At 37.8% G+C, this 19548-nt stretch overlaps 1 protein-coding gene and 1 non-coding gene across 6 annotated transcripts in view; both read left to right on the forward strand.

Moving 5' to 3' along the window:
- RABL3 (RAB, member of RAS oncogene family like 3) overlaps positions 1-19548 on the forward strand; it is a 68325-nt gene that overhangs the window by 24450 nt on the left and 24327 nt on the right. Inside the window, exons 4-11 of one of the 5 annotated variants that reach the window (XR_009540754.1) lie at positions 458-572; positions 2758-2908; positions 8169-8240; positions 12371-12409; positions 12998-13084; positions 15397-15529; positions 16454-16564; positions 19173-19249. Coding sequence is in view for 2 of the 5 variants with exons in the window: in XM_060150515.1 (XP_060006498.1) it covers positions 458-572; positions 2758-2908; positions 8169-8240; positions 12371-12409; positions 12998-13063 (443 nt within the window). In the remaining 3 variants the exon portion in view is untranslated. Of the gene's footprint in view, positions 1-457; positions 573-2757; positions 2909-8168; positions 8241-12370; positions 12410-12997; positions 14296-14846; positions 14866-15396; positions 15530-16453; positions 16565-19172; positions 19250-19548 lie in introns of those variants that run through there. The other 4 variants (XR_009540755.1, XR_009540756.1, XM_060150515.1 and 1 more) reach the window with 4 other exon arrangements.
- TRNAG-CCC (transfer RNA glycine (anticodon CCC)) lies at positions 9876-9948 on the forward strand. Its single transcript has one exon. It is a non-coding gene; the product is annotated as a tRNA-Gly (tRNA).

Below are 19548 nucleotides of genomic sequence, written 5' to 3' on the forward strand. Positions count from 1 at the left end.
AATATTTTAATGAGTGTAAGTAATATGTGTATGTATGATGTCTATGACAGATGCATAGTGCGGAAAAAAATAACCTTTTTGAATGAATATAATTTCCTATATACTTGAAGTAGTTTTGATTCTTTTTATTGATGAAGTAGTTCTGTAATTAGGACCAGGCAGAATAGGCACTCATTAAGTGTTGAATGAAGAAAAAAAGAAGACATTCTAAAAGTTTAATGACATCTGTCAGCCCTTGTAGAAGTTTTTAAAAGTTATATAACTGACAAAGAAAAGCTTTTAGATAATTATTTTTAAATAATTATTTGCAAGAATTTACAGAGGAAATTTAAAAATAATTGTGTCTGAGTTTGTTAGTCGTACCAAAATGCATTCGGTAAGCAACCTAATGTTTTGCCAATTGTGAAATGAAGAGGAGTTGTTACAATATTGACATTATTTTCTTTGGTTATTTTAGGTATTATTTTAGTCCATGACTTAACAAATAAGAAGTCATCCCAAAACTTGTATCGTTGGTCATTGGAAGCTCTCAACAGGGATTTGGTGCCAACTGGAGTCTTGGTAACAAATGGGTAAGCCCAGATTACTTCACAGTTGGTTTGAAATGCTATAGCAATCCCAGGAATGTACCCTCCAAAATAACATTCTGTAAAATGTTTGATTTGCAAATATTTTCTCCCACTCTGTAGATTGTCTTTTCATTCTCTTAACAGTATCTTTCACAAAGCAATAGTTTTTCATTTTGATGAAGTCTAATTTCTCTTTTATGTATTATGTTTTTAGAATCATGTATAACAACTCTTTGCCTAATCCCAGATCATGCAGGTTTTCTCCTGTGTTTCTTCTAGAAGTTTTACAGGTTTTGGTTTACTTTTAGATCTATGATCTGTTTTGAGTTAGTTATAATGTGTGAGGGTTTGGTTGAGGTCGATTTTTGTATATGAATGTCCAATTGTTCCAACATTATTTGTTTCTCTGAATCCTAATCTTCTTCATAATGGTAGTTAAATATAGTGTCCTGAAAGATGCAAGGTTTTTTGTTTTTGCCTAAGTGGTACAGAGCATATAATACAATACCTGGTTATCTGTCTCTTTGTGATGTTAAGGTGTTATCAGACTTATCCATTCATGATAAAATTCCCCATTTGCTTTTTACCTAATGATTTAAAAAGAAAAAAAGGATTTTGAGATCAAATTTCAAATTGGATATAAGATTTAATGAAAGAAAGTGAGAAAAAGGAAAGTTAAAAAGAGAAATAAGAGAACAGATTGTAAATATACATATATTATGTGCAACATATATGTTATGTTACGTATATACAATAAATATATATGTTAATGTGCAAGAGATTATGAAAGACTGCAAGTGACAAATATGTGTATCAAAGATGATGTTTGATAAAATATATACAAAAAGTTGTATGTAAGCCAGAGTTAGAGTATAAGGGGAAAAAAGTCCTAAAGGAGGGTACTTTCAAAACTTTATTCTCTAATAAAGCAAATTTCAGTTTTGGACCATGTCTCCTAAGTCAACATTGATGTTAGTAAGAAGAATCAAAGGCCTTGAACTCAAACTATTGTTGGCTTTGATGCAGTAATTAAGATTATAGTATTTTTATGAAATGGGAGGTAACATAATTCAAAACAATTTTGTTCCAAGTCTGAACAGTAACTGAGGCTCTGCAAGGTTATTGTGAAGGGCAAAAAGATTTGGTAAGTTCTTGTGCGCAGGCGCACACACAAACACAATTTAGATTATTCAAAGAGAAAGAAGAGTGATGTCAAAGGAAGGAAAAAAATTATGCTCACCTGGTTTGTATTGATTGGGTTATGCAATATTGATTTACTCTCATAAGGTGTCGCAACCAGATTTTGCTGACTGTTATAAACTGAGCTTATAATATGTCAAAACTCCAAATCTGTTTCATTTCTCATATGTGAGTAGAATTTATATTAATTGAACAACATTGGGCTCTATGTTCCTTTCAGTAATAGAAAGACAGTGACCCAAGGCCACTAACCCTAAGTGATTCTTACTACCTGTTCTGTGTCTCCCACAGCTCTCGTGTCAGGACAAACAACTATTTGGTACTTAATTCTTTCCTTTTACTATTCATTTTGCATTTCAGTTGTTTCTTTCCCTTTCCATTTGTTGAATCCATCTTTCCCCAGGCTGTAGCATCACCTATGGTTGATTTATGCTGGCCTTCAGCAGTCCTATTTCTGATTTTCCTAAAATGATCTATTTTTCTTTACTATTCATAGACAGAAATGAGTATGGTAGGTGTAAAGCTTATGCATACCCCAGGAGGTACCCAGAAGCTTGACATTTTCCCCTCTGGCAAAAGGCGTGACTGCCATGCTAGGGTACTGGGTTTTCTCTCCACAGAGGTTTGAATCCACTCTCAGCATCTACCCAGAATAATTCCTGAGCTGTTAGCCTTAGAAGACAGAGCTTTGGGAGAAGTCAAGTCAACCTACTTTCATATACCTGGTGGGCACTCAGTTTATTCAAGTAGTCTATAAAGACCCATGGGACAAATTTTGAGTAGTTGAATTAATAGTTGGAACTTGAAAGATGGCGAGGATTGATTGAAAAAATGAACAAGTAGGTGGGAGAAAAGTAAGTTTATAGGTAATGGGTGAGCAAGAGTCAGTGAAGTATCTGTAAAATAGTGTGAGTAGTTGCATTTAAATATTACACATCTACATCAGAAAGGTAAATTCTATTCACCTCTTCATTATTATTTATCACAGGGATTATGACCGGGAACAGTTTGCTGATAACCAAATCCCACTGTTGGTAATAGGGACTAAACTGGATCAGATTCATGAAACCAAGCGCCATGAAGTTTTAACTAGGACTGCTTTCCTGGCTGAGGATTTCAATGCAGAAGAGATTAATTTGGTGTGTATTTTTTACTAATGCATGTTTGTATTATTATCAGGTAAAGGCAAAACCAAAGACTTTGAAAGTTCTATATGCTCACAGAGGAAGCTTTATATTTGAAATCAGGCATTTGGGTTCTAGTCCAAAAAGTAATGAAGATTGGAGCCAACATAGATTATGAGATGGGCAAAGCCTCCTTATATGCTGACCTGTTGGAATGTTCAAACTTTGTTTTATTCTTGCTTTAGAAAAGCCTCTTAGCTTCTTAAACTACAGAATTTACCTTAAAGGGTAAACAAGTATATAAATGAGAAAATTACAAACTGTAAACTAGGAGTGCTTCATAAGCATTAGTTTATATAAACTAATGTATAGTTAGTAATGTATAAGCATTAGTTTATACAATAGATTGAGTCCCTTCCTGAGATATTTAGCTCAATTAGAACTGGACATTAAGAAGGCTAGAAAAGTTCTCATATAAGCTAGTTAGTGTTGCCTAGAGAATGATCCTGGCCAGCAGCTTCAGTCATGGTTTATATGTCATTGTTCGCAAGTAGGATTTCTGCAACATATCTGCGCACTGGCATTCCAGACGTGGTGGTGGTAGTTTAATACCACTAATGGCTAACATTCATTAAGGACTTATTAGTGCCAAGCACTGTTCTAGTACTTTATGTACATTATCTCACATGCATCGTCTTCACATCAATCCTATAAGGTAGGTACTATAAATACCTCCATTTTAAAAACGAAGACTAGAAGCAAAGAGGGGCAATTAGGCCAAGGTTACACGGTCAAACCAGGCACTCTGACTCCAGAGCCCATGCTCTACAACTAAGCCTGTTTTCCACTTAATTATCCTTCACCTAACATTTAGAATCTCAGAGCTGAAAGAATTGTTAGAAATCATCTAGATCACCAATTACTCAAACCTGACTGTGTATTCAATATTATAGTATTTGTGAAAATTTTTGAATAAGTGCCCCACAGCTGGTGCTTTTTATTCATAAGGTTTGACAGAAGGACTCAGTATTTTTTTTTTTTTTTGCGGTACGCGGGCCTCTCGCTGTTGTGGCCTCTCCCGTTGTGGAGCACAGGCTCCGGACGCACAGGCTCAGCGGCCATGGCTCACGGGCCCAGCCACTCCGCAGCATGTGGGATCTTCCCGGACTGGGGCACGAACCCATGTCCCCTGCATTGGTAGGCAGACTCTCAACCACTGTGCCACTAGGGAAGCCCCGGACTCAGTAATTTTAACTAATAGCTCAGCTGATTCTGATGCCCTTTCTCTGTGAATCAGCATTGGTGAACGCGGCTTGGTTCAACTCCACCTGTACCCCCATAATTGAGTCAGCTTCTGCCTGCCATTCCATTGTTTTTTACATTCTGCTTTGCAGTGGAGATGCCTTATTTTTCTCAGCTGCCACCATGGAATATTCAGCATAAATGCCCAGGTAGTCAACACTGGACCATCATATTCCAGAGAATTCCTGTTACATAGAATATATAATATCCTTGTCAAAGAAGTACTGAGGTTACTTTGTTTGAACATTGTTTCCAAAGGGAAATTTACCACTGAATAGCTTAATTTGTTCCAGCAATTACTTTTTTTTAATAATAAAAGTAGCTGGCATTTATTAAGTGCTTACACATTCTAGACACATACTATTTTACTTTTAATGTATTTTAGAATGTATCTGTTTCCAGTGCCTGTGGGCTTCTGTGACAATCATCTAGATATGTGCTTTTCCTATTTTACTTGCAAAGTCAGGGCGATCTTTAATTGTTAACAAAATGTAAAGGTACTCAAGTGGCAAACATGGTCTTCACAGAATTCACATACAACATACTTATGGCCTTTTATCAGTGTACACCTTCAAGAACACAGCAGAAACAAGAGGGTCTTGAGGATGCAGGGAAGAAAAGATGAGGAGGAAAATTGGATAAGAGTTTCAAAAAGAGGTAACAGTCAAAAAGACTCAGCACGTAAATATAAAGTCTCAAGTAAAAACTAATTTAACACTGTTAGTGCTAGCATCTTTGGTTACTGTATGAATTTACTTAAAATTATTAAAAAGTAAGGATTAACATAACTGTATACATCAAAGATAGAATCAAAGCTTTCTTGTGCCTGGAAAAAAAAAAGACAAGTTGTTTAAATTATAAACAGGGAGGAGATTACTTATTTTTTTAAATCCTATTAGGTTTTTTTGTGTCTAGCACAAATTTTCCTCTGTTATGTGTTTACTTCAAAGTGATCATTCTGAAGCATCTTCCCTAGTTAATGTTTCTTTCTCAAGCATTTAGAGCTATCAATTTTCAGGCTTTGCCCTCTACCATATAGTTCTTTCAGATCTAAAACTCTCTTCCTAAAATCATAGGGTTTCTCTAGCCTGGTCAACCTGAAATTCTGGAGGCTTAGAAATAAGTTTTTGGGAGGTTTTGTCTGTTTGTTTGATGTTTGATTTAATTTTTGTATTTAGTACTTTAGCTCTATTTGGAGTCATCTCTGAAGTCTTTTGACAATCTGATGATTATGTGATCAATATCTGTTTTGTAAATCGTATCTAATACAGATCTAGTTAAGGTTTGTCTTTTATATGCCTCAATTGCTGTATAAATGTGTTCAAACATGATTTCAAATACAACAGTTTACACGATGACATTTCAGTCTGCTTAATCCATACATAGAATTATCTTTTATTATGTTAGGTGCTTTTGTGTCTGAAAATTCAATCTGATGGCATTTTCTTGGGATGAAGAAAGAAGGAAACTAATATTTCAGTACCTACTATGTGTCAGACATGCATTATCTCATTTAATTTTCACAAAAATCCTATGGGTTAAGTATCGCTATCTCCATTTCACAAATGAATAAGCTCAACTTTAAAGGTTTAGTAGCCTAACCAATGTCACACAATCTAGAGATGTTGGGATAGATACTCAGATTCAGAGCCTGCTGGCTTCAAAGACCTCTGATTTTTCTTTTACTCTATGATCTTTGAAAAGTTGTAGTCTCTCTTTTGTGGTTTTGGAAAATGTATAGCTTCTGGTCAGAATTTAAAATGCGAGCCTTGAATGTTGTATATTGGTAAAATAGGGATTGTTACAAAATGCACTGGAATGGAATCGTGTGGGCTTAGAGATTACAATCAGAATAAATGCAACAATAATAACTTCAGTGATTTCCCAAGGGACACAGATGATCTATAACTGAAAAAATAGATACTATCCTTGCAAAGGAGCCTATATGATATCCCCATGGTTGGGTCTTAGGTGGCATTTGAGGTACAAATCAAAGTACTCGGTCTCTTGAGTTGGCAAGTCAATGATGACAAGCTAAGGCAATTCAACATTGGAATTCCAGGAAAGGGATAGTAAACGTTTTAAGGTCTTTACTAATCATTGCAATGTACTAGTCACTTCATTATAATGTTTCAGATTCTTTTGTCTCTTCAGAGCCCCATTTTTTCCTATTTGTATCCTAATAGTAAATATCTGTTGTTTATTATTTATTATTAAAAATAATATTTAAAATAATAATAATAATAATATTTAATGATATTTTAAAATAAACTTTTCTATTGTTTATTTTAACCAAAAAATATATCTATTGTTTATTATTATCTTTATGGCCTACCAAGAGATGTAGTGCCTTGCATTCAGTGAGTGAGAAATCCCTGGCCACCGTTCTGTTTGTTTTTTGCTCCTCCTGCTCTTTATTTTCATGCTTCCTACTATTCCTAAGAACTTCATAGTACTTAAGTTAGTTGAGCACTGGTGAGTAACTAGTACTAAAAAATGAAGTGTTGTCCTCAGAATGGGAGAAAATATTTGCAAACGAAGCAACTGACAAAGGATTAATCTCCAAAATATACAAGCAGCTCATGCAGCTCAATATCAGAAAAACAAACAACCCAATCCAAAAATGGGCAGAAGACCTAAATAGACATTTCTCCAAAGAAGATATACAGATTGCCAACAAATACGTGAAAGGATGCTCAACATCACTAATCATTAGAGAAATGCAAATCAAGACCACAATGAGGTATCACCTCACAACGGTGAGACTGGCCATCATCAGAAAATCTAGAAACAATAAATGCTGGAGAGGGTGTGGAGAAAAGGGAACCCTCTTGCACTGTTGGTGGGAATGTAAATTGATACAACCACTATGGAGAACAGCATGGAGGTTCCTTAAAAAACTAAAAACAGAACTACCATGTGACCCAGCAATCCCACTACTGGGCATATACCCTGAGAAAACCATAATTCAGAAACAGACATGTACTACAATGTTCATTGCAGGACTATTTAAAATAGCCAGGACATGGAAGCAACCTAGGTGTCCATCGACAGACGAATGGATAAAGAAGACGTGGCACATATATACAATGGAATATTACTTAGCCATAAAAAGAAACGAAATTGAGTTATTTGTAGTGAGGTGGATGGACCTAGAGTCTGTCATACAGAGTGAAGTAAGTCAGAAAGAGAAAAATAAATACCGTATGCTAACACATATATATGGAATCTAAAAAAAAAATTAAAAATAGTTCTGATGAACCTAGGGGCAGGACAGGAATAAAGAAGCAGATGTAGAGAATGGACTTGAGGACACGGGGAGGGGGAAGGGTAAGCTGGGACGAAGTGAGAGAGTAGTAGCATTGACATGTATACACTACCAAATGTAAAATAGATGGCTAGTGGGAAGCAGCTGCATAGCACAGGGAGATCAGCTAGGTGCTTTGTGACCACCTAGAGGGGTGGGACAGGGAGGGTGGGAGGGAGGTGCATGAGGGAGGGGATATGGGGATATGTGTATACATACAGCTGATTCACTTTGTTATATAGCAGAAACTAACACACCATTGTAAAGCAATTATACTCCAATAAAGATGTTTAAAAAAAAAGTTTGTTTTTAATAGCTCTGTTTCTGCTTTTGAAGGTAAATGTAGGCAGGTCACCTAATTAGTATGTTGGTTTTGTTGTTAGTAAGACATTAACAATCCTGTCTTCCTTTATGAATTATTTGGTGATGAATACAGTGGTTCAGTGTCCTCTAAAATTGCCTAAATAACAAAGAGTAAGTGGCCTCACCTTCCTTTAGCACTTTCCTCTTTGCTGTGTGCATCATAATTTGAAAATTACTTGAATATTTTATGAGAGTATTATGCCTAATATTTTACTATAGAAATGTGCAAGAGGAACAGTAATGACTCACAAAGAGCTTATGTTTCCTAACGTTTAATTGTGGATCTTATGTTTTATCTTCTAGGATTGCACAAATCCACGGTACTTAGCTGCAGGTTCTTCCAATGCTGTCAAGCTCAGTAGGTTTTTTGATAAGGTAATGGCTTCAATTAAGTTATTTTTAAACTTAATTTATATATTATGAGAGTTTAAATTCTTTGTAGAATGCTTTGTCCTTTTATTCCTTCATGCTAAACTTCACAGCCTGAATACTATTTGTTTTGATCTCTTATCTGTTGGTGTAATTGCTCAATGCCTGCTGACGTGTTTATTCTATCACCAGTGTTCTCTAAGCAAAGGATGAAAGCTACTGGATTCAAATGGGGTTTTTTAAGATACCTAATTCCCTCCTTAAAACAATTTATGTTTCCATATTTTCTAGCATTTTTGTGCTTATTCACCACCCCCAAGTCCCCACAAAAGGCACTAAACTGAGGACATTCTGCTTAAAGCCCTGAGTTATTTTTGCTCTCCCAGCTACTAATATTCTCCATATAAATGTTACTGTTACTTTTAAGGCTAGGTCATCTTCTTGATTCCCTAATTTTCCCTATCAGAAACCTTTGCATTCCAGTTATTCACTCTTACCAGCATCATCTTATTGTCCAGAACTGGAATGAAAATGCAGCATTTTCAACATACTGGTAAATTAGAGCACTGTTTGTCTTTCCTTCACAAGGCCATACAGCTGCATTGCATACAATATTGACCAAGTTAAATTGTTTACCCAATGTTGACATTGTGTAGTAAAGTAAAATAGGATGTATTTCTGTATTATTATTGAAAAAAGATTAATTTCTGTCTTATATTTCCTTTTACAAGTAGTCTCCCAAGAAAAAAATTTCCCTCCTCATAGCTCTTCTTTATGAATCATTTTTCTTTTAACTATTTAGAAATCTAATATTTGGCTTTTTTGTCCAATAGGTCAGCATAAGATGAGGCCCACACTCCGTCCCTGTTTAATATTAGGCCACTGGGAAATTTTTGCTTTATTGCAGAACTTCCCAACTGGTGTGTGGCCAAAAGGGTACAGGTGCACTGACATAGTGATCCCCTCAGTTCTCAGAGCAGCCAGAGCCCCTGGCCTGGCTCTTCCATTTACTCCATTTGTACGTTTGCTAATGTATAAATATTAGCATTTTCTAAATGTGTCATGACATGAAAAAATGGTTGGAAGCACCGCAAGGCACCAAATTTTCTCTCCACATTGTTTTCAAACTTAAAACGTAAGAACTTCCATTTGTTTAGATCCGTGGCCACTATCTATGTCCCCTAGGAGCAGCATCATATAGATCTGTGTCTGACATGGAAAGATCCCACAATATATTGTTTAAATTTTAAATAATTTATTAATTTTAAAATTAAAAAAGTAAAATGTGGGCTCCCCTGGTGGCGCAGTGGTTGAGAGTCCGCCTGCCGATGCAGGGGACACGGGTTTGTGCTCCAGTCTGGGAAGATCCCACATGTCGCGAAGTGGCTAGGCCCGTGAGCCATGGCCGCTGAGCCTGCGCATCCGGAGCCTGTACTCCGCAACGGGAGAGGCCACAACAGTGAGAGGCCCGCGTACCGCAATAAATAAATAAATAAATAAAATGTAATAAGTTATATCCTAGAGAAACAATGGGTTATAGATCAGTGTGACCCAAGTTGTCAGGCAAGACTACTTAAAAAAAAAAATTAGAGGGAACTTGGTTGGTTTTAAGAAGAGAGCAAGTTTTGATAAGAGGAGACTTCCCTGGTGGTCCAGTGGTTAAGACTCTGCACTCCCAATGCAGGGGGCCCAGGTTCGATCCCTGGTCAGGGAACTAGATCCCACATGCCACAGCGAAGATCCCGCGTGCTGGCAACTAAGAGCCGATGCAGCCAAATAAATAAATAAATAATTTTTTAAAAAAATGGTTTGATAAGAGAAGGACATCGCAAGTTGAGGGCAGGGAATTATGAGCAAAATTGAAAAGCAACTTCTCTCTTGGTTTCCTAAATCACAAACAAAGTCAGGTGGATTAAGAGGTTGGCCAGGACTTCCCTGGTGGTGCAGTGGTTAAGAATCCACCTGCCAAGGCAGGGGACATGGGTTCCCTGTTCCTGGAGGATCCCACATGCCACGGAGCAACTAAGCCCGTGCACCACAACTACTGAGCCTGCACTCTACTGCCCACGAGCCACAACTCCTGAGCCCACGCGCCACAGCTATTGTAGGCAGCACGCCTAGAGCCTGTGCTCCACAACAAGAGAAGCCACCGCAATGAGAAGACCACGCACTGCAACAAAGAGTAACCCCCGCTTGCCGCAACTAGAGAAAGCCTGCGTGCAGCAACGAAGGCCCAATGCGGCCAAAAAATAATTAATTAATTTAAAAAAAAAAAAAAGAGGTGGGCCAGACCTCCAGACTGAGGTGGTTGCCTGAAAGCAAGGGACTTGGCAGCTAAGATATGACTTTACATCATATCTTCCAGAATTTAGTGTAAAGATTTCTTTTCCAAGGGACTTCGCTGGTGGCGCAGTGGTTAAGAATCCACCTGCCAATGTAGGGGACACGAGTTTGAGCCCTGGTCTGGGAAGATCCCACAGGCTGCAGAACAACTAAGCCCATGAGCCACAACTACTGAGCCCACGTGCTGCAGCTACTGAAGCTCATGTGCCTAGAGCCCATGCTCTACAACAAGAGAAGCCACTGCAATGAGAAGTCCATGCAGTGCAACGAAGACTAGACCCCGCTCGCTGCAACTAGAGAAAGCCCGCGTGCAGCAACAAAGACTCAAAAATTAAATTAATTAATTAATTAATTAAAGATTTCTTTTCCAAGAGGGAATCTAATCCTCTTCCACACTCCCTTCGCTAATAGTAATTCCTAACCACTCCAGAGTAATAGAATTTTCCTGTCCTACCCTGGAGAGAGGAAGGAAAATCAGTCCTGTCATAGTTTTTGTGGTGTCAGGTATTTTAGATGGGTACTAATCATGAACCAGCTTTTCTACTTTTGAGGCCAGTGAGTGCAACCTTACCCTGAGTCTCTTGTGACTAAAAGTAACCCATCCATAGTCTCGAAGATAAAATGAATCCAGATGATATGGCTGTCAGGCCAATGAGAGCAAGCTGCTGCAGGCCTGGAAGAAGATGCTCTGCTTTATTCTGAGGAAGTTCCTAGCCTCATAATTCTAGATTCTAATGTCTTAGAGTTAATCTCCAGATAATCTGTATTCTAATCTGCTGAACTTTTCTTAATCACATGTAAAGCTCTGTGTAAAGAAAATAATACTGCCTCTGTCACCATTGCAGTTTCTCAAGTGTTAAACAGAGTTCTTTTTTTTAAAAAATGTTTTTCATCATGTGAATGTAGAGAACAAATGTATGGACACCAAGGGGGGAAAGTGGCGGGGGGTGGGGGGAGGGTTGGGGGGGATGAATTGGGAAATTTTGATTGACATGTATACACTAATATGTATAAAATAGATAGCTAATAAAAACCTGCTGTATAAAAAATAAATTAAATAAAATTCAAAAAAATGTTTCTCATCCTGTTAAAATATGGTGCTCTTAAACTCATTATGTTAGGGCACATATTTTGAAGGCTTCTTTTCAGTAGTGGTGATGGATTTGTACAGATACATCCACTGCTTTACCTTATTTCTCCTACTGACCAAATACAGACAGTTCCGAAACTGCTGAATTAAGGGTGCAGATTAAGTCGGAAAAGAAGTTAATTGACTGCTTTTGATGTTGTCATCTGTCTCCATTAAGGACTGACAGAATTTACAACTGTGTTTACTAGAGGAATGTGGTAGTTTACTACATTATATAGACAGACTCCTCTTTAAGGAATAGGTATGCTATTGTAGTAGCAAAAGTGCTTTGCTTTTATCTTATGGATTCTGTTTGGTACCTTTTGGGGCCGACTGCTAGGGAACTTTGAGTCAAATTTGCAGCCATACACTAGGAATTGCATGGGATGTCATGTCACTCTCTGGTTATTTAGTCTTTTTTGTTGTTCATGTATTTTTTGACCTATCATTAATGCTTTTTGGAACAAGAGGCAGGCTTTTATAAAAATACTTCCACAATCCTGATCTCATTAGCACCAGATTTAACTCATTGTATTAGATGTCTGTGCTGTTGAAAAGACTCTTAATTTGGGTATATACCTTTTAGTGCCATTAGTGGCCATTGCAGTTACTACCTTTTCAAGGTATATGTGCTAAGCCCTTAAAATCTTTTTGTTTTTCACAGGTCATAGAGAAGAGATACTTTTTAAGAGATGGTAATCAGGTCTGTATCTATCTTTTCTTGATAAAATGATTTCTTGAAATTGGAGAGAGGTTTGACTTATTTGAAATTTATTTCCAAATTTGCTTTTGAAATTTTTTTTAAAACTTGGGGTCAGGGGGAGTCCTTTGTAGGCCCAAGCAACTGACTTTCTTCTGTCCTGTTAAATACAAAAGAAAAAATCAGATCAAGGGAAAATAAGAGTCTAAGAAACAAAAAGAATCCAGAGATAAGGTTACATTATAAAATAATAGAATTGCTTGAGACTCCAAAGGCATATATCCAGAGTCTATCACAATGCAAATAATTCATATAAAAGTCCAATAGGTGAATATTATGAGATTCACCGCCATCCTGTCTGATTTAGATGGCACTATCACCAATTGCTTGGCAAATGTTTTTCATTCTGGTAGAATTTATTTTTATTATTTAATCTGCTGTGGTTTTCGGAGTAAAACCGCAGAAAGATAGTTCTTTAAAGAACAACAGCCCAACATACAGAAACAGAAAATAAGGAGAACATTTTAAAGGCTATTAGCATTTGAACTCTGCCTGCTTGAGTCCTAATATAATTATCTTTCTTGCCTACAGATTCCAGGCTTTCCTGATCGAAAAAGGTTTGGGGGAGGAACATTAAAGAGCTTACATTATGACTGAATTACACTCATCCTTTGAAGAGTAAGCAAGCAGTGGCAGTTTTTCACAGCTTTCTTCTTGCTGTGTCAGTTATTAATGTCTCAGGCTTTTAACGAAATCATCTTAAAATGCCACCCTTCAGCCTCACCCTTTAATGGAAAACTGAAAGGAAGTAACAGCGTGGGAAGTCCAAACTTTGTCCCCATTCTCTCTGTTCCTCACCTTTCTGTCCCTGTTTATAGATTATATAAAAGCCTTGTGGAAATACGAGATGTCAAAATGATGCAGTAAATGAGCAGCAACAGAATGCTGCAGAGAAAATTTACTCTTGCCCAGAACTGGAGGGTTTTTATGGGTCTGTAATTTTCCCACATTCCTTGCTGAAGGCTTAATTAAGTACTTCAAAAATGTATCTCCTTCAAAAATGTATCTCTATTGTTCTACCTTCTGAGGGGAAAGGTTATGTTAACCGGCCCTGAGTTGTCCACCCCAAACACTCTCTGTCATTTTCAAAGAAGCAAAATGGTGTTATTTAACTGCCTCCACCTTCATCACACAAAAGGATGCGTAATAATAGCAACCGTTGTCTCTCTCTCCTCTCCTTTGCAAATGGCTCAGTGGCTGGAAGAGGCGGACTAATAGCTGGAGTTAAATATAAATAGATTAATAATACATAGAGAACAGCAGTACCAGAAAAGAAGAATTATGCGATAAATTGACAGCTCACTAAATCCTTCACTCTTTAGGTTACAGCTGTCTGCACCCTCTTACTGTTTTCTGTTTGGAAATAGGTAGGGTGAAATCTAAGACCTGCACAAGGGCAGTAAGAGAGATTTACAGCCTCTTCAGTTTTTATTTTTATTTTTGAAGGAAAGATCAACTCCTAAAATGTCCCTTAACTATAATCCGTAAACTAAGAATATTATTCTTTGTGTCAACAATGTATTTATGGAGAGAAGTAAAAATAACTTCCACAGCAACACATTTACATGAATTATGGACTAGGATTCTTGGATTTCATAATCCAAAATTGGGGGGGGTGTGTATATGCATAATTGTTCATCACTACTTTTTTTACCCATCTTTTTTGCTCGTGTAATTGCCTTTGCCCCAGTCTTTGTTAATATATAAACCTGTTTTACGAAAACTGTAATTTGCTGCCTTATTCAACAACTCCTTTTCACATGTATTCTTCTCTCTAAGAGGTCTCTGCACTCCTGATTTTGCTCCATATTAAAGTATAATAATAATAAGTACACAGTTTCAGCTTCTCATTTTAAAACTAGGGGAAAAAACCACTAAAATCTCTTTCTATTCCATACTTTGGAAATCAAGGTGTGCTGAAAGAGGATATTAAAATGATGATGTTAGAGAGTGCTTTTAGAAAGTCTGTCTTAGGAATTTGGCAAGGGATTTTAAAGCACTTTTCATCAGCTAGAATTTTCTCCAGTCTTTCTTCACATCCTCCCCCACAAGAGTTAGCCCTGATTTCTTTTTTGACATAAAGGAGAGCTATGCAAATCAGGATCTGTATGTGGAATTTGGCACAAGTATTTTGTGACAGTGGCTGTGCAGTTAAGAAGTAGAAACCAAATGCATATGCAGAAGACCTAAACCAACTGAAGCTCTTTGTATTCCTCTTTTAAAAAATAAATCAATAACCCTTAATTAGAAAGGAGATCTATTCCAATTTCTCTATTTTCTCCCTTATTAAAAAATAAGATGAAAATAACCTATCACTGATGGCTTCAGGGTCAATCTTGAAAAATTAACAATACTCAACTTCATTTGTTCTTGCTGTCAGGCTTGACTCCTGAATTACAGTTTTCTAAGAAAAAATGATTTTAATCATCTAAGGTAAGTTTGTTGCAGCATTAGTAGCAGCAAAATAAGGTTGTTGGCCAAAGTGAATGTTATTAGCCAGAGTTCTTCAAAAAGAATCTTTTGAAGCATAAGTTTTGCTAAGACTTCCTGAAACCTGCTCATAAAAATTGCTTTTAGGTAATAATAAGTTTAAATACCAAATACTTCCTAAAAAGTGTTAATTAAAGCTTTAATTTTCTTACTTTCTTGATGGAACAAATTGCTACCTATAAGAGAACTTTTTTTTCCCCCTGTTGTGATTCAGATGTCTAACCAACGTTCTTACTCACTGTGGAGGCAACCAGACATGAAGATCTGTAGCCACTCATCTGTCCCCCAGGCAGCTTAGTTGGAATCCAACTAAGGATTTGGGTTGGTCTCTCTACCTTAGTGCTCTAGAGAGAGAGCTACTCCCAAAGGGGTTGATCCATATCAGCTTTACTCAGGTTCTCAAAAGCCCCTGAACTTGGGACATCTATGATATAATCCAGGTGCCGTGACACTGCTGTTTTTCTCCATTCTGGAAGTGGACTGCATAGAACTGATGTGCTGGGCCATCGGACTGAGGTGAAGAGCTCCTAACCACTGCCATAATCAGAGCTTCTGAGTCTTCATTTCAACAGGGTATGCTTTAGCACCCAACCTAGGTAGGGCCTTATATGGGTATCTAAATGTTGGTTTAATTGAAATTTTTGAAGCACAGGTAGCATCTATTTTAAGAAGTTTGAAGTCTAACAGGATGTCTGCATTGATTTAACATCTGTTAAAATTCAAAGGAGGATACTCTGGGGGAAGGAGGAGTAGGAAGTTAAAAAATTCATTTCTCCATAGTCCCAAAACTGAGTTAAATTACTGTGGTAGAAGAGGAAGGGTTTCGGGAGATCTAGCACTGGGAGAACCCTGAGCCTCACATATTCCCCAGTATGTTTGCCTAATGCAGAATTGGAGTTGGAGCCTGCCAGCGCTGCTCCATAGAGTAGGAAAAGGATCCAACTTTGAGTAACAATTAATAAGCACCTACATTTAAGGACTCAAAGCAATGGCTTTCAAACTCAAAAGTGTATGGAAGTCCTCTGAAGTGCTTGTTTAAAATGCAGATTCCAGGATTTCTTCTGCCCCCCCTCGCCCAATTCTATGTATATGGGATAGAGCCAGGATTTTGTATTTTTAACAGGCAAACCAGGTGATTTTGATGCAGGTAGCTCAGGATCCACCCTTTGAAAAAAATAAACCCATATCAAAAACGTAGGGAACACATGGATTGTAGACTCTACCTTATGGCACCGTTATAGCAGAGTTCATCAGAGTTCATGATCGCCCCTTAATGAACTAAGTAAGCCACTCCTCCCTCCCAAGGCTACACATGCCACAGCAATTGTAGCGTGATTGTCACATCCTCTGTTGGCAAAACAGGAAATATTTGTCTTCGATGTACTGCTACCCATTTTTAATACTAGCACTTTCTACCCTCTGGGTATATCTATTTCTAATGAAATGCCTTGCCATCTTATACATAGCCCCTCTCTTATACCACATTTTTTTTCTCAGCTGGCCAACCACTAAGCTTTACCAAGATCATCAATAAGTAAAGGTGAAGAATGAAACCCCTAAACTTCAACAAAGATGTAAAATCTTGTTCAGTACCATCAAATATATCAGGTAATCTATCAGTTTCATTTTTTTCTTGGAGACATCGGTCCTGAAGTCCTCCGTCCTCTAACTGCACTCTGGAGTGATTGCTCTCTAGGCCTGCCACTTGCCCTTCACATTACTCTGTAATAATCCCCAGTTTCCTAGATGTAATATTTTCCATTTTCTTGGTGTGGATCAGTGGTCTTCCAACTGGGATGTGTGGAAGAATCTCTTCCAAGAGGTACATGGGCACGGATAGTTTTAAGGGAATCATTTTTCAGATCACGAATTCTCATATGAATGTATCTTTGTTAAGATTGATCTGCTTGTGAAGCAGCTCGCGCTGGCTCTTATTTACCACCTCTACTTTCCCAATTGCCCTTTTCCCACTACAGAAAAAGAGCATCTCACTACTAGTGCAATAGAAATACGGCATATTGCCCAGGGGTGTAAATGTCTTCTGGATGCCAACAAAGGGACAATTCTGAATATTAGTTTTATTTAAGGATTTTGTCTGTTCCACTCCTCACAATTACAAAAAAAAAAAAAAAAAAAATGCAGAGCTCTTAAGGAAGAGCTCCTGAGAACAAAGCAAAGAGCTTTGGTAGGAAACATCCAAGGCTGTGGCACATTCTTTCATGTCAAGTCTTCTTGCCTGGTCTATCAAAATATCAAAATAACATTTACATCAAAAATAATTATACAGGCAAAGGTATATAAAATTAACATTTTTATTTTCCTAACCCTTTCTGAGTAAATGAGTTAGACAAAGCACCTCCAAGTGAAAGGGTAACAGTTAAAGTCACTGATTCCAATAGCTGGGTAACAAAGCCTTTTCCAATCAGGTTTCCAATTATTTGCTTGCAACAAAATTGAAGAAGAACCAACCTGAGTTATTGACTGATAGGTCATTAAAATAATGTTTAATGATAGGTCAGTATGTGATTTTTGGTATTTAATTCAGAAGGAATTTGAGTGCTACCATAACAAAATCCCTTCCATTCATAACTGCTTATTTATGTGAACAAATTTTCTCAACATTTATGTCTAAAAAAGCAAAAAATAGGATTAAATGATGCTGAATCCTGTGTCATTCTAGAAATAAGAATTATTCATGGATATTTGAATTAATATGGGAGGGAGCCATCTACCTCATTAAAAGAAGCACTTCCAGAAAGACTTTGCCTTTTATATTTAATAATTATTGATCAAAATGTATAGTATTTATGGGACACTGTCCTAGAGAAGAATCCTCCAGTGTCCTGTCTGGAGGGTAAAACACTTGCTGATAGCATTCTGGAAATGCAATTGGAGAAGGAAGCTGGAGATTTTATCATCACTACACTTGGTTTTGGTCCTACTCCCCACTCCCTGATGTTTGTGAGTCCAGAGCTTCTGCAGAGAGTAAACCTATCTTGTGCTAGAATCCAGAGGTGGCAGGTATCTGGTGTCTCCAATTTCTGGTCCTTTTCAAGTTCTTCTCTTCACCTGTTCCCCATATCATTCACTGAATCCCTCTCCCTCTGCCTGGCTTTTGGCATCTTTGTTCTTATTGCTCACCACTTTGATACTGTGACTCTGCTCTGGTCCAGTATATGTTTGCCTTGTCCCTGCACATAACCTGCTTCTTCCACTGGGTGTCTTTTTATTTTTTTTTTTTTTGCGGTATGTGGGCCTCTCACTGTTGTGGCCTCTCCCGTTGCGGAGCACAGGCTCCGGACGCGCAGGCTCAGCGGCCATGGCTCACGGGCCTAGCCGCTCTGCAGCATGTGGGATCTTCCCGGACCGGGCACAAACCCGTGTCCCCTGCATTGGCAGGCGGACTCTCAACCACTGTGCCACCAGGGAAGCCCTAGGTGTCTTTTTGAATGCTAATCACCCTGCCTAGAAGTTCCCCTCTTTCCCCTGCTTTAAATGTCTGCCAAAACTCCCCTTTCTGGAAGCCTTCCCTCACTAGACTCCTCCACTCTGTTTCCGTCAGTGCCCTAAAAACAGGTCTTTGAATGCACTGCACTTCTCTGTCTTTGTGTACAATCCTCCCTCTCCTCAGTGCCCTATCCAACTCTTACTCTGTGTGACTTGGCTCAGCTATCATCTCCTCAGGGAGCTAGTCAGAGCTCTGTGGTCCCTAGTCCCTCCCATAGCACCCTGACTCTTTCTTGTCACAGCACACATGGCACTCCGTTATAATGGCCTGTTTATTGGTCAATCTTCTCCAGCATGCGCCCTCCTACAGGACCAGACTCTCAGTCATTTCTGTATCCCCCCACACCTCACAGGGCCTGGCACATAGCAGGTCCCTAATAATTGTAAGATAAATAAATAAGTGTGTGATTAGATTAAAATAGAAAGTCATCAGACATAGACTCAGAGCTATGTGTTCTATATTTTATTTATTCTCATTTCTCCTGTGTGTGTATGGCACAGTACCTGGCACATAGTGGTTACAAAGCAAATACTCATTTTCTTGAATTATTGTTACAAAAACAGAAAAAGACAAGAAATGAAGTGAACCCACTTGGGAGAAATCTCTAAATAGGGAATTGATAGGTTTATTCAATTTTAAATATTTTCAGGCCCCTCAAAATAATTTTCATCCAGTCAAGGATCTGTTACCACTTTCTTACTCTTTCAGAAATCTCTCACACCTTAGGAAGGAACTGAAACACCTCTTAAATCTGCCTTCAAAGCTGATTTGGAAAGAACATATAAAGTTTATGGAAAAACAAAGCAGTAAAGCTTTTCCTTTGTCGTTTATTGGTTCCCATCCATTTTTCCCCCTAATCACCAAAGCCTAACTTCTATGATCAATAGAGATTCAAGACCCAATGTACTCATAAACTCAGATATGCAAGAAATATTTTTCTTGAATTCACTTTTGATTTTGAGTCTGCATACTGCAGGAATAATAAAAACTTAGCCTCAGTAAAGCTAGGGTGTACACCCCCCTTTCTCCCAGGTTTGCATATAAATTCCAGGGAAGCTTATATAATACCACAATGTCAGTTGTC

This window comes from Lagenorhynchus albirostris, chromosome 5, assembly GCF_949774975.1.
Source record: "Lagenorhynchus albirostris chromosome 5, mLagAlb1.1, whole genome shotgun sequence".
Taxonomy (NCBI): domain Eukaryota; kingdom Metazoa; phylum Chordata; class Mammalia; order Artiodactyla; family Delphinidae; genus Lagenorhynchus; species Lagenorhynchus albirostris.